The sequence below is a fragment of the Uloborus diversus genome, chromosome 9 (genome assembly GCF_026930045.1).
Source record: "Uloborus diversus isolate 005 chromosome 9, Udiv.v.3.1, whole genome shotgun sequence".
In the NCBI taxonomy this organism is placed as follows: Eukaryota; Metazoa; Arthropoda; class Arachnida; order Araneae; family Uloboridae; genus Uloborus; species Uloborus diversus.
The window spans coordinates 147,837,340-147,853,045 of NC_072739.1; the positions used below are offsets into that span (position 1 = coordinate 147,837,340).

General features: G+C 33.9%; 1 protein-coding gene across 2 annotated transcripts in view; it reads left to right on the forward strand.

Annotated features, from left to right (window-relative positions):
- LOC129229624 (SLIT-ROBO Rho GTPase-activating protein 1-like) overlaps positions 1-15,706 on the forward strand; it is a 310,372-nt gene that overhangs the window by 140,904 nt on the left and 153,762 nt on the right. The window contains exon 1 of one of the 2 annotated variants that reach the window (XM_054863974.1): positions 3,088-3,585. The exons of the other annotated variant lie outside the window; for it this stretch is intronic. Within the exon in view, the coding sequence (XP_054719949.1) occupies positions 3,525-3,585 (61 nt within the window). The 5' untranslated portion in view covers positions 3,088-3,524. Of the gene's footprint in view, positions 1-3,087; positions 3,586-15,706 lie in introns of those variants that run through there. 2 annotated transcript variants of the gene reach the window in all.

Consider the following 15,706-nt stretch of genomic DNA (forward strand, 5'->3'; position numbering starts at 1 on the left):
GTTTATGTATTCCCTAATATTCTACTTATTATTTTAAAATGGCTGGTACTCGTAAAAAACAACAAACACCATTAAAAATTTGATTTTTTTTTACCTCACAGTAGCGGTAAATTGGTTTGAAATGTCTCTAAATTAGTTAATTTATACCATTCTATAGTGAAGTGCTTGATAAAATGCTTTAAGAAAGGAATCAGATTGAAAACAAGGCAAGAAAAGGTCAACCGGCGAAGTTAACAAAGCGTCATCGGAGATTTACAGTTAAAAAATTTATGAAAAATACACATTTGAGTGCTGTAAAAGTTTCTGCAGAATTTAATGAAAAATTTTATGTTTAATTTTTTCTTAAAATTGTTCGCCAAGTTCTCTGATTTTAGCTGGATTGAAACAGACTTCTTCCCGAAGAAATTTTCTTGTTTTTGCGAAAAACAGAAAGCTTTTGCTTTCCGTCGCAAAATCAATGATAAATAAGCTCAAAACGTTTTTTACTAACGTCTTAACAGATTAAAATAAACTCAACAAAATTTTAGATTAAAATTTTGTATAGTTGAATTGTAAATAGAAGAAAAAATGAGGAATTTAATCTTAAGAACTTAGTCGGATCAGTTAATCAGGACGGAGAAGGTGTAAACAGCAATTTTAAACTATTAGCCTAAAATTTGGTTAATGAAACAACTTTGTTTTTTGGCAAGATAACGAAACGAAGTACACGGTTTTCAACGTTTGCGTCTGGTGCCTCAAAAATTGTCCTTGAGTTTAGGAATATCTGCTCAATCGCCAGATTAAAACTTAATGTAACATATTTAGAGAAATCTGGACGCTAGATAACGAAAATACAGCATTGAAACGAAAAGTGAACTGGAAATAGTAAGACTCGAAGTGCAGTTGAACACTTACTCAGAAATTGCTCAAAAAAAAAAAAAAAAAAAAAAAAAAAAAAAAAAAAAAACAATGAAATCTATTCCCAGATGTTTAAAAGCTATTGTTGATGCTGCATGATACTCTACTAAATAATAACTTAGTAAAAAGTTAGATTATTTACTAATACAGTGAAACCTGTGTAAGTTGACCACTTGCGGTGCACTACTTTAGTGGTCAACTTATAGAGGTTGAATTATATGATAAGATCTAATTCTGTGCCTGAAAATAGTGGTCAACTTAGACAGGTGGTCAACTTTACAGGTTTTACTGTACATAGATATTTTTTCAAAGTGTACGAAGACTTTTGTGAGATAAAGTTTCTGGCACTTTCTGATTATTGATTTCTTAAAAATCAAGTTTTAGTTTCCCTGAATGCCTATACCTTACTTGTTATATCATGCAAGTGTTGTTATTTTTATTGTTGACTTTTAGATCGAAATTGCTAATTAATCTTTCAAGATTACTTTTTTTTTTTTTTACTATACCGTGGCTGATGTTCGAACGTTTTATTCGCTTTGTATTTAGTAGATAGCGAGTCACATCATTTCATTGCCGTTACTTCAAAAATTATTTTCAGAAGTCTTTAATGGCACTTCTGCGAAGGATTTTTAGAACGCGGAATGGGGTCGTTTCCGAGTTTTTAAAAGCATTTTTTTCCTTTCTCAAAGAGCATGCTTGAACAGAGGAATTAACCATTTTTTAAATAATTTGACAAAGCTGAATATTTTTTGACAATTATTTTAATTTGTGTGCAGATTAAAATTCTTTTTTTACGCTTCTGCACATGACATGACAAGTGATGAAATGCCATTCACTGATATCATTAGCGCACAGTGCAAATTATCATAACCTGCAACACGGTAAAGCACGGCAATGGAGTAGCGCGCCAAAGCACATCACTTATGACGCCATAAAGACCACGCCTTATTTCCAAAATCGGACATTAAAAAAAATTAACGGTTAGGAAAATAAAAGTTTTTTTTCTGGCTCCATGTTTTTTTTTTATTTTTTTTTATTTTGTTTATTCTATCAATTTCAGTGACTAAAAGTAGTATTTTTGACTGAAGGAAACACTCCCATTTAACTTTCATGATTCATGAATTAAGTTCATGAGAATGAATTATTGTAGGGGAAAAAAATCTAGTTCTACGTGGTACCTTCTGTTTTTTTTTTTTTTTTTTGCATGAAAAAAAAAACTTTTATTTTGTTTTTTATTTTACTTTATTTATTTATTTAATTTATTCATTTTATTTTATTTATTTTATTTTATTTAATTTTATTTTATTTATTTATTTTATTTTATTTTATTTATTTATTTTTGGCAGTTTATTTCGGATTGAATATTTTTTGTACTTGTACTGGTAGTTTTATTTCTGTAAATTTTAGGAATATTATATTACTTTTAACGCTTAAATAAGGTGATTAAAATTGATTATTCTTCAAATCATACCCAGCGTAAGAACTTCTAATACTCCCAAGATATTGTAATGAATTCATTTAGAGTACATGGTTTTCATTGTCATTCTGCAGCAGTTTTGCACATCCCCCGAAGCACGATAGCACCTTAGACCATTGGCACACCTCCTCAACCGCTCCGGAGTACTCCCCCAAGAACGAGCTCCCCCCCCCCCCAATGAGATAAAAAACATCAAAAATCAATCCTCCCTAAAAATGTCTACGACGCAATGTGCGCTACTAACGTTTTCTTGTTCACCCAAAAATACAATACAATTTTTTTTTTTTTGATATTTTCTTCACGTATTATGGTACAACTTTGAAAAATGCAACAATTTATTAATGTACTTTTTTTGTGATACTTCGTGTTATAAAATGTCTGAAAAGAGACTGAAATGATACAAAATTATAACTTTTAGAAACACGAAGTTGTACAGTAATTCCAAAAGAAAAAAAAATCGAACGTTTCAAAAGAAACAAAAAAGTGTTCAATTTTGACTGCAATCCTTGATTGCGGAAACTATAATTTACCAGAAACAAATGCAATTTTATTTTGCTTTTTTTCAATTTTTCTCACACTTCCGTAACATTTCGCAGTGAAACGCTTTCGCTCTCTATTTGGCGAGAGAACTTCCGGATGTTTCTCGCCAAGTGGCACCTGTGTGTGTTGAGAGAAACATTGCAGCGCTGGCGGGCGAGGTAAATCCAAAAAAAGTTTGGTCACTCTCTCTGGCGTTTGTGTACTTACGAGCGTCTGGATTTTTTAAAAACTTCGTCAATTGTGCTGCGAGTGTTGTGTTTCATATTTTGTCTATGCAGTCAAGTAATGACTCGCTCTGGAGTTCGGTGATGTTTCACAAAATTAAACCTTTGATTGAAAAGTAGACTGAATTCAATCATTCAATCACGTGCAGTCGTGGAATAATAAAAGCCGACACCTGAGTTTTAAACTGGATTCGATCAAACAAGTTTTGTGCCGTCGATGCGTTTTGTGATCCGGCAAGTGTTTCCACGGATTGGATTGCATTGTTTCGAATTTTCTCTCGATATGAGTGTTCTTTAAATCGAATTTTTATGGTGCTCATCTCAGCCGGCCCGCCTTGTCAAAAAATCAGTGTTGTGTTTAGTTTCGGGCTGCTGTTGTTGTAAACATGAGCGGACGGCCTCGGCTAAGAAGAGCTGGAACTTTACGTAGATCTCATTTTTATAACAGTAAGTGATTTTTTTTTGTAGACTTTCTTTTTTGGAAGTTGTAAAGTAATCCTTCTTTGTTTGAATTCATTTTCTACAATGTGATTTGTTCATTAAAAATGATATTTTCTTTTAATGATCATTGTTTCTTAATAGGATGTTTTTTTTTTTGCATATTTTTTTAGTTTTAAATATTCTATTTGTCAATATGCATTTTTGTATGTTTTATTCAAAACTTAGATTGGAAATCTTACTAAGTATAAACTTTGATGATAATGATGATTGGTTCTGAAATTTTTGTTAGTGTTTGAACTTTTATTGATTTTTAAAGATTCAGTAGATTATGAAAGCTTTTTATGAATTGTTACTTTTGCTGACTGTAGAAGGTAGAAAATGCTTGTAAAATATGGATTAAGCCAGCATTCTGAAAATAATTTTTATAAGGTTTAAAAAAATAAATAAAATGAAGTTTATGGAAGATGTGCACTTATAAACTTGTTGGTTTTAAAAAATTTGAATCTCAGCTGTAAATGCTGGAGAAGTATGTTGTTGGTAGGAATTTGTAATAGCTTTTCATAAATTAGCATAAATAGATCTGTAAATATTTTTAATGAAGCAAATATGATACTATGTTAATGTTTTCTTTACCTTTTAAATGTAATAAACTTGTAAATTACTCTCTCCCCCCCACCTTCAAGATGAGGTGCATGCATAAGAGATAAATTTTTGTAAAAATCCTTTTAAATTTGTATAAAAGAAATCTTGACAAAATATTTGCAGGTATGGATGTTTGAAGAATTCTGTGATGATTAGATCCTAGAAAATCAAGCTATAACTTGGAAATTAAGACATTTCTCAATTTTTGTTGTTTTTTAAATTACTTATTTATTGTAAACAGCCTGGTTAATACTTATGGAAAATTATACTTTTTGGTTTTCGCCTACGCTTAGTGCTGGCGAGAGGCCATTTCAGTTAAATTGGTAACTTGAGGCACAGACAACCTAACTTATAAGGGGCTCACCTAGGCTTTCAGCAGCCCAGCCTATGCCCTACTTCTTGGTGTGTTTATATCATGAAGAAAACATATTTTTCCATACAACTCCTTACCTTTTTAAGCCTTAAAACTATTGCAGTAGAGTCTTAAAAATCCAAAGCTCAAAGGTCAGAGGTTCTGTTTAATTCTAGGTACTTTAAGGTAATATCTTTAAAAGCTAAAAATGTGATTTCCATTTAAAACTGAATGCTGAAATAGTTCGCTGTAATAAAATTTCCTACAAGAAAGCAAACATTTATTGAGAGGTTGGTATAACCAGGGACTGATTAGGTCCCCCAAGAGGGCCTGACCTTTACTCCCAAAAGGCGCATAGGTTCAAACGCGGGGGGGGGGGGGGGCGACTTTGAAGGCACATAGGTTCAAGCCAAAAAATAACGATGGTGCAAAGGTTTGAGTGCGCACTGTCCAGTAGGCCGGCAGGCCAGTTTGTTCTTTTGTGTCAGCAACTCTCACCAAAGAGGCACGAATTTATAGACTTCTAGAGATTGATTAAGATATGCCATGGAGATAACTTTATATGAAAGAGACTTCAAATTGACAGTTTTACTATAAATCATGAGTGAACAACCCTTTTAGAACATCCAATCACAGTCAAAAAAGAAGATGTATAACGTGATGCTATTTAGGTTGCATTTATGAAATTTTAAATGTCTATGATTAACTGTGAGGTGTTATGTATATACATGCACATAGAGATCTAGATTAAAGCCAAACTGGTGCCCCAGTCCAGGTAAAAGAGAGAGAGAGAGTGAGAAAGATTTCAGCTTCTGGTATAGGGGGTGTCATTACAAGATTGAAGTGTTAGCAGTATAAAACTAATCCTAAGTGTAATATTCTCTCAGATATAGGGAATTCAGAGATTTCCGCCCCAGAACGTTTTCCGAAATTTTAGTTTTATGTACTCTGTTTTAGGCAATCTTCGATAGTGTTGGGGGGGGGGGAGGGGTGAGAAAACCGAGGGCCCTTGCCCAGCAATTTTTCAAAGTTGAAACTTCGAAAACACGTGTGCAGATATTCATTTATTTTGATAAGGGGGAGGGGTCGGGGATCTCCATCAGAAAATTTTCGAAATTGTAGTTCCAATAACGCAGTTTCAGACGATCTTTGAGGTGGTGTTGGGGGAGAAGAGATTCGTAGGCCTTCCTCCGGAAAGGTTGCGAAATTAAATTATAAAAGAACGGATCTTGAAATTGAATGGGGGACTTTCTGAAAGTCTCTTCCCGGAAATTTGCCGAAATTATAGTTTTAAAAGCGCAGTTTTAGACTTCTTGTTGCTGTTCATGAGAGAAAAGGTTTGGAGTCTCGACAATTTTTTTGAACCTGAAATTCCAGAGGCGATCTTTAATGATGGAGGGGGGGAGGGCGTTTCCAAGGGTTACAGGGGTGTACTCTTCTGGTTTTAAATTTAAGTCCTAAACATGCAGTTGTGTGGTTCGGAAACTCTCCACCAGAATACTCTAATTGAAGTTTCAAAGAATGATTAGGGGGAGGAGTTTCTAGTATTTTTTCAATATTAAAACTGAAGTTCTCCATAGTTGTTGCTTTCAATCTTGGGGTTTGGAAACTTTCCCCTAGAATGCTTCCAGAATCAAAGTTTAAAAAGCACACTTCTAGTCTACCTTTGGTGATGTAAAATGAAGGAATAAGGTTCGAGGAACCTTTTCTCTTGGCTATCCTCTCTTATTTATTCTAATTATGATTAAAATTGCTGTGGAATACCCACTCTCAGTTTTCTTCTCCAAAACCATGTATTGAACTACTTGGGTTGGTTTGTACAGCCTAATATTTTTCATCTAAATTTATACAAATACAAAAGTGACGACCAGCAACAGGCTCTGGGCCCAGCTAGACTGATCCTAGTCAATTTACAATCCCCAGTGAAGATCAATGGCCCTCTTAAAACTGTCTACTCCTTTGCTCATTACCACCTCTTCCGGTAAGCTGTTCCAAGGTTCCACTACCCTGCTAAAATAATAATTTTTCCTAATATCCATGTTAGCCTGAGATTTAAATAGCTTAAAACAATGACCCCTTGTCCTGTTTTCAGTGCTAAACTTTAGCCCCGTAACATCTTTCGTTTTAATAAATTTAAACAGCTGAATCATGTCCCCTCGGTCTCTTCTTTACTCAAAACTGTACATTTTTAGCCTTCTAAGCCTGGAATCATAATCTAAGTGGGAAAGTCCACTTATTAGCCTTGTAGCCCGCCTTTGAACCCTTTCCAATACATTAATGTCTTTCTTAAGATAAGGAGACCAAAACTGAACAGCATACTCCAAATGGGGTCTTACCAAACTTCTATATAAGGGCAGAAGAACTTCTTTAGATTTATTTGAAATAGATCTATTGATAAACCCAAGCATCTTATTGGCTTTGTTGCTAGCAATGCTGCACTGTTGGCTAAACTTTAAATCCTGACTTATTAGGACCCCCAGATCAGTAACTTTGTCTGCCTGACTAATGACTGAACCTTGCAAATAATAACTTGTACACTTATTTCCATGCCCTAAATGTAGCACTTGACATTTCCCAACATTAACAGCCATACCCCAATTATCAGCCCACTCCGTAATATGATCTAGATCCTCTTGCAGCTGATTTGCTTGTTCTTCATTTTCTACAGTCCCCATAACTTTGACATCATCAGCAAAACAATTCATGTTCCCAGAAATATTTTTGTGAATATCGTTCATAAAGACAATGAACAAAACAGGCCCTAACACTGATCCTTGAGGAACCCCGCTTAAGACCTCACTCCAATTAGAATAATTTCCCCTTACAACTACTCTTTGTTTCCTTCCGGTCAGCCAATTTTTTACCCAAATGAAAGTTTTCCCTCCTATTCCTATATCAGCTGATTTGCTAAGTAGAGCAACATGCGGTACCTTATCGAAAGCTTTTCGAAAATCAATGTAAACAACATCTACAGGCTTCTTATTGTCCAAAGCCATGGTAACTTTGTCATAGAATTGTAATAAATTAGTTGCACAAGATTTACCTTTCCTGAAACCGTACTGAAAACTAGTCAATAGATTATTAGTCTCTAGAAAATTTACTATCTTAATTTTCAACAATGTTTCAAAAATTTTGCAAACCACTGAAGTTAGACTCACAGGTCTATAATTTCCCGCACTCCCTTTAGACCCTTTCTTGAAGAGCGGTGTAATGTTAGCCAGCTTCCAGTCCTCTGGCACTGTCCCCGAATTATAAGAAGCATTGAAAATGTATTACAAAGGAATACAAAGCCATCTGCGACTCCATTAGAAAGAACTTTTACCATTGTGGACTGATGTGGTGTACTTTGCAGTGATACCTTATGTCTTTTTTTCACTTTTTTTTAATTCTTAATATCATACCTCCTGAATCTCTTGATAAAGTTTTTTTTTTTTACTTTTTTCATTCACACTTAGAAAAACTGATGTGCATATTACAGTTGACTCTCGCTAACTCAAAATTGAAGGGAGGACATAAAAAATTCAAACATTCGAGTTATTGAAAATCTTACAAAAAATTATTCCATTTAATATAAGTATACTTATATGCCTCATTAACAAAAGCGAACACAAAATAAGAACATACCATACTTTATTTAAAATATCTGTCAAAAAGAGTTTGACGGGTGTACTCTTTTTTCTCTCCACGTCAATTATATTTTCCAGATGGGAAATAATATTGAATGTCTTTGAGTCCATATCAGGTCTCGATTCAATAAACACCCGCATCACATGCATGGCACTTTTTGCTTCATTAAAGGTGATCTTTTTTGGATGAATAAGTTCTTCAATCTCATCATCTTCCTCTTCTGAGAGTGGTCGAAATTCGTCAACTAAGTCTTTGTCCGATAACTTTCCACACACTTGAACATCATCAACTATGTTGACAAAGTCTCGAAATGTTGTTACAGGATCTAGCTGCAGAGCTTTTGACATTTAACTCCATTCCTCATCAACTGTTTCCTCGATTTCCTTTTCTTTTTCTTCCTCTTCTAGGTGGATTTCCTCAGCAGATGCGTTATGGAAACCTGCCTTTCTAAAGCAGTTTGCTATTGTTCTTTGTTCAATGCAATTCCAGGCTTTATCAACTATACCTGCAACACTTATACAGAAGGGTTGCTTCCTTCGTCAATCTCAGCAATGCATTTTTTTACGACTTGATGACAATATTTTAGTTTGAGGTTTTGGATGATTCCCTGATTCAACAACTCTAGTTTTGAAGTAGTATTGGGCGGAAGGAGCTCCAGTTTTACAGATTTTAATTGTCGTAACTGAGCTTGGATGGGCTATACAGTTGTTAACAAATAGGACAATCTTGCCGTTTTGACTAGACATTTTACGGTCTAAATTTTTCAGCCATTTTTCAAACAATTTGGCTGTCATCCATGATTTTGTGTTAGCTTTATAATCCACAGGAATTGATTTAACTCCAGCGAAACATCTTGGCTTTTTTGATTTTCGTATTATTACCGGTTTTATTTTTTCTGATTCATCCATGTTGGTGCACAGAAACAAAGTTACTCGTTCCTTGCTTCTCTTTCCGCCATGGCAAGCTTCCCCTTTCACAGCCATTGTTTTGTCAGGAAGACATTTAAAAAATAGACCTGTTTCATCGGCATTTCATCTTTGTTGTTATATTCTTTTAGAATTGAGGACAGTGATCCCTACCATTCTTCGCTGACTTCTTGACTTACACTGCCACTTTCTCCACAAATTTTGTAAAAAGTGATGTTTCTTTTCTTGAAATTTTCAAACCAACTACTGCTTGCATTGAAACCTGTAAATCCGAGTTGCTTCACAAAATCCTCCGATTTTTCTCTCAATATAGTTTCACCGAGTGGAATGTTCTGGGTCTGGCACTGGGCAATCAATTTTATCAAGCACTTTTCTACTTCTGGATATTCCACAATCTTCATTTTTTTCCGATCCCCTTGATTATCATCAAAGTTTTTGAGAATAGTCTCTTTATTTTTGAGAATGGTTGAGAGTTCGGAATGCCAAATTCCTATGCAATATCTATCTTTTTCTTTCCCCCTTTTTCATCCGCATCAATCACCTTTTTTTTCTCTGCAATAGAAAGTGTAGTGCATTTTCGTTTTGTAGGCGTAATTCAATGAAAAAAAAACTTGAGCTTCTTCACAGCACTAATAAGTAAAGTAAGAAGACAATGACTAGAACAAGAAAGGGTTTGTGTTCGGGGAACTGGTCATTCAGGTTGAGAGGACGCTTATTCTAGAAACTCGACCATTGTACACAGAAAACAGCAGCTGAAACGTGCTTCCCTTCCCATACCTGTGGTGAATACAACTGTGAAAATCATTAACAAAAGAGAGAGCCCGAGGACACGTTTTTCTACTCTAGAGCGCGTAAATGGGGGGAGAAAAGGCATAGCTGCTTGAAAATTCGAGTTTTGAAGGATTGAAAACTTTTTAAGTGAATGGAAAAAAAATTTGAGTTACCGAAAAGAAGGTAAAAGTAATTCGAGTTAAAGAGATAAAATTTCATTAAAAAGGCAATAAAGGTGCAGGGAAATACTTTTTTTTCAAGATATCAAAAATTTCGAGTTATGGAAGTTTGAGTTATCGCAAGTTGACTGTATTTGCAATATTTTAAAACTCTTTCACTGTATTTTAATGCTTTTTGTTTTTTTTCTATTCAAGACATTTCAGTGGCTCAGCTTTAGTTTCATCTTTTTCTCCATTTAGTTGTGATTTTCGTAATGATATTTTATGTAAAACAAATAAAAATGTTACTATGTCGGTGGCTCCTTTGAAGCTATCAATTTTATTTTTCCAATAATTTCTTTTTAAATTGAAGCTTGCCACTAGTTTATATTAGATTTATTTTTTATTGAAATAAGTTTGAAAGGAACATTTGGTGACCTTTAATTAGATACAGTGAAACACGTTTAACACAAAAACACTTAACATGAAATTGGTTAACACAAAGTGATTTGGCTGTCCGGACAGTATACTGTACAATTTAGTACAAATCTTTTAACATGAAAAATTATTTCGTTTTCTTAAGCTTTGTGTTAAAAGTTTTCCACTGTAATCTTATTAATGCAGGATTTTGGATCATTTTATTTTAAGATTACACTATCTTTTAAAATTTTGCAGAATAAATATTTTTTTTTTACTTTTATCCAATTTGTTCATTTTATTATTTTAATTATTATTTTAATTTTGAAAGACTGCGAAGACCTTTTTTTTGTGCATTGATAAAATATAATTAGATTGGAATTCTGAAAGAGAGGGCAATTGTTTTGTAGAAAACACAATTGAGGCCCACTAACTACTATACATTACTTGCACAGCCAAAATGTACCTTTTTTTGGGGGGGGGGGTGGTCACCTGTGAATAACTGACCTTAAGTGTGTAATATACCGTATTCGGACTGAAAGCGTGTTAAAAACAAGAGTTCTGGAGATGTTAATCCCCTTCTCCCCTTATGTTGTACCACAGATATAAATATTCTGTACAAGAACAATTTTCAAAATATTTTTTATGGAAGAAAATAACTTTTTTGCATTTACTTAGCTGGCATAGCTGTGAGGATACTCAAAAATAAATCATCAAAGTTAAAGCTCCATGGGATTTTTCGCGTTGTTTTTCCTATACGAGGGGATTGATATCGAGATTGAAAATAGATAGTTTTAGTCTCAAATAATTCGCCATTCAATGTATTTCTATATTATTATTATTATTTTTTTTGTTAACTGCAATGAAAAGTCTCGTTCAATTAGTTAGATTGTCATCCCTCAAATGCCTCGATTCTCTAGTTAGTCATGCCAGTTCAGCAAAGGAGGAGCATTTTCAACTTGGAGCTTAACGCTAATAGTTTCTTTGGTAATTTTCACTAAAGAAGTTTCTGATTCATTAGATTTCATCTTCAATTAAAAGTGAAAGTTCCTAAGAAATATGAAAAATCTTAATCCTAAAGTTCCTTATTAGCGATGAGCCAGGGAGAGTTTCTGAGTGACGCTATATCTAACAAGTGAATTTTCGCAAAGAACAGAAATTAATACCCCAAGATTTATTTTGGTTCACATTCTCGACCAGTGTCTGCGGCCCAGTAACACGCTGTTCGCGGCCCACTTGTGGGCCGTGGCCCAAGGGTTAGGAACTGCTGCTCTATACCCCTTTGAAGACAGTCCTAAAGTACACTCAGTGCCGACGAGAGGCCATGTCAGCCTAGTCAAAAACTAGGGGTCTCGTGGGCACTGCTGATATTACCTATATTCAATGCTTGATTGTCTCCCAAGCTTCTGTTAAACATTGGCTTTCTGCAGGTGCCACCAAAGTTTACAGACCTTATTTATTAAGTGAGTGTTGCAGAAAAAAATTAGTTTAACCACAAATTGCAACCGGCCCTGCGACCCACCGGCCTTTTGGGCGATAGTCAGACCGCCCAATTGCCCAGTCTGACACTGACTGTAATCTCTGCTAATAATTAACCTGAAAGTCTCTCTGTCCAGATCTCTGTGACGCTCTTAACACCTAGACTGTTCAGCCGATTTTCTTGAAATTTGGCACAAAATTAGTTTGTAGCATAGTGGTGCGCACCTCAAAGAGATTTTTCAAAAATTCGATTTTGTTCTTTTTCTGTTCCAATTTTAAGAACATTTTACCAATCAAATTATCATAACGTAAAACCGTAACATGGACAAGCAAATGAACATAGCAAATTGGCGAGAAATTCATCATCCGTTATTTGTAAATATACAGGCTAAACAAATGATATTTTAATTTTCTGCTACGGACAAAGCCGTGCGGGTACCGCTAGTTTATACATAAAACAGACTATCTATACAGGCAGTAAATTTACCCAGGACCAGATTTACCTATAAGCTAAGAAAGTTATAGCTAAGGGCCCAGCTTTGTTGGGGGCCCCAACTCCCGAAAAATTGCATGGTTAGTCCCTTAAAATATGAAAAGCACTTGAAAAAGTAAATTTCATTTTTAAATGCTTGAAAACCTTGAAAATTTAGGAAAGTGTATTACTATGAATTTTAAAATTTCTATTGAGTGCGAGGGGGAGGAAGGGCGGAGGTCAAAATGTGCCAAATTCAACTCGTTGCTACATTCTGCATCGAAACAGTGAAAATCATGGTTCTCACGTTTCAGTAACGTATTGTTTGAGACAAATTTTTGTGAATCAATTGTTTTACTTATATCTTGTTAATTCTTTAATCTTGAATTCCATATTTTGAAAGTTTGTTTGCTATTGCTTGCAGCTACCTTTTACAACTACCGCATACTGTTAATCTGTTTAGCACAAGAATAAAATAGAATGCTTCCTCTATTCTTTTCTTTGCTTTCTGCACTACTTGTAATAGAAAAAAATGTAATGAGAAATCTATGGGTTTTTTTCTTTCAAATTTTAAAATAGAAGTTTCTTACAAAGTTAGAACAATTCAGTAAAGCTATACACTCAAGAGACTGGTAACTGCAAATGAAGTGCTTAAAATAATTCTAATTGTTGTAGAGCCTTCAGAAGAATTAAAAAAGAATTAATTTTTGTGATTCACATGTTTCATATCTTGTTAATTATTTAATCCCAAATTCAGTACTTCAAAGTTTTAATGTTATTGCTTGGTTTCACCTTACTTCAACTTAATCTGCTTAGCACAAGAACAAAATATCGCTCTTCCTCTATTATTCTTTTTCGCTTTCCACACTACTTATACTCGAAAAATTATTGTTGTAATGAAAAATCTAGTTTTTTTGGGGGGGGGGGGGGACTTAAGACAAAAGTTTAGAACTATTTGGTAAAACGATGCAATCAAGTATTAAAATGTCAGAGACTGGAGATTGCGAATGAAGTGCTTTAAATAAGCTTAACTGTTCTAGAGTCCTTGAAAATAATTTAAGTCTTTGAGACTACTTGAAAAGTGCTTTAATTTTATTTCTTATCCAGCGTAAAAAGTATGAATTGTTTGAGTGACTTACGTTACTCTCTCGTTACTTATTTTCTAAATCTCCATCTCCGCACTATTTTTTAAAAAGAATTTTATGTATATTTTGCTATTGATCATTTCACATTTAAATCAACGTTGTGTTTGTCGGTGGTTTGAGGGGATGGGGATCAAAAATCTAAAACAGATGTGAGCAAGTGACGATGCTTTAATTCTTGTCCTCCCTCTGTCGATTAATGTCAACGATTAGTCGAAACAAAGGCAACTTTTAGTTTGTATTTCCTTTATTTACAAAAGAATGAAAAGTTTAAAAAAGTGTTCGTGTGACTATTTTTTTCCTGATATCTTTCTTAAAAAAAAAAAGACATAGCTAAAGAGAAGAATTTCCCCCATTAATTGGCCTGTTTTGCCATTTTCATAATAGTTGTCTGGACAACAACAGAAGGGGTCCCATACATGAGGTAGCTTAGGACCCCCTTAAGTCTAAATTTAGCCCTGAATATACCTTTTAATTTTATACTCCGGGCAAAGCCATGCGGATACCGTTAGTAATAATAATAAAATAAATAAATAAATCCCATAGCTAAATGATTTTGTTTTCCATTTTTTCTCCTCTTCCTTCAACTTTATGGAACATTATTGTTTTTTTAATGGGTCATGATATGCTAATTTGATGAATTATACTTTTTATGGCTTAATTTAGTTATTTGGCGGATTATTTTACATTTTGATGAAACTTATTGTTTTGTTTAGTGACTTGTTTTACTTAAAAACTGTATGTTTAATTCTAGAACTTCAACTTTTGGAGCGCTTGATTACCTAGCATTAAAAAAAAAAAAAATCCCGACAAATGTACCGCGCCATACGCCATGATAATCCCCCTAGAAAACTAATGTATAGTTATTGAAATATTCATCAACGTCTGTGTAAGAAAAAAAAAATGCGATGAAAAGAAACAAGTTGGAACTCGAATAATGAAATCAAAGAATCTGGTTTTCGGCTTATCTTCCAATCCAATCCGCCTTTTCACCTCTTCTGTGGGAGTGCATTCCGCTGCTGCAAAGAAAACAAGATTAATGCGATAATTATGGCCGTAACTCCGCTCTTTGCTTTGTGAAAAAGGAGATTGGATCGATATTAGCATCGTGTAAACATTTTTATAAACATGTCCTGTGCTTGTAAGTAATTATTTTTGGGTAATTTATTACTTTATTTATTTTTCAAAGTAAGATCTGCTTAAAAAAATACGAAATTCCATAAAATATTTCAGTTAATTGACATATGTCTTGCTTGGCATCAAATTTAGTTAGTTTGGACGTTAAATTTAAGAGAATGGGGTTGTTTCCTTCAGACAAAAGTACTACTTTTTGTCACTGAAATTGATAGAATAAGCAAAAAAAAAAAAAAAAAAAAGACATGGACTCAGAAAATACTTTCATTTTCCCAACAGTTATTTTTTAATTAATTTTTTAAAAAGTCCGATTTTTCAAACAAAGCGTGGTCTTGATGACGTCACAAATAATGCTCTTTGGCGCATCTTTCTACCGCGTTTCCACGTTATGATAATGAAGACGCGAATTAAAATTGCGCTCTACGCTTGCTATAAACTCTGTCATTGCCAGTACACGCGAGTAAAGATTCGAATTAAATACTGTGATCTGTGAATGGCAACGCTGAATGGAATTTCATCATTTGTGATGTCACCGGCAGAAGCATAAACAATGAAAGCGCACGTAATTTTAAGTTAATTAAGTATTTCTTTTTTAAATATTAAATTTAAACAAATTATTTACAAAATAGTCCCTATGTTTTTAAGCATGCTCTTTCAGAAAAAGTGCTTTTAAAATTTTGGAAATGACCCCATTGTGACTTATTTTACTTTTTAAAACCGCGCTTTTCGAATGCGTTACAAAACATGTTTCCGTATGATGTTTCAATGGGGTCGTTTCCGAATTTTTAAAAGTATTTTTTTCCTGAAAGAGCATGTTTAAAAACATAGGACCTGACCATTTTTAAAATAATTTGGCAAAGTTTAATATTTAAAAAAAATGATTTTAATCGGTTAAATTTTATTTTTTACGCTTCTACACATAACATCACAAGTGATGAAATGCCATTAGTGCTGACCGCAATATTTAATTTGCATCTTTACTCACATGTACTGGCAACGATAGGGTT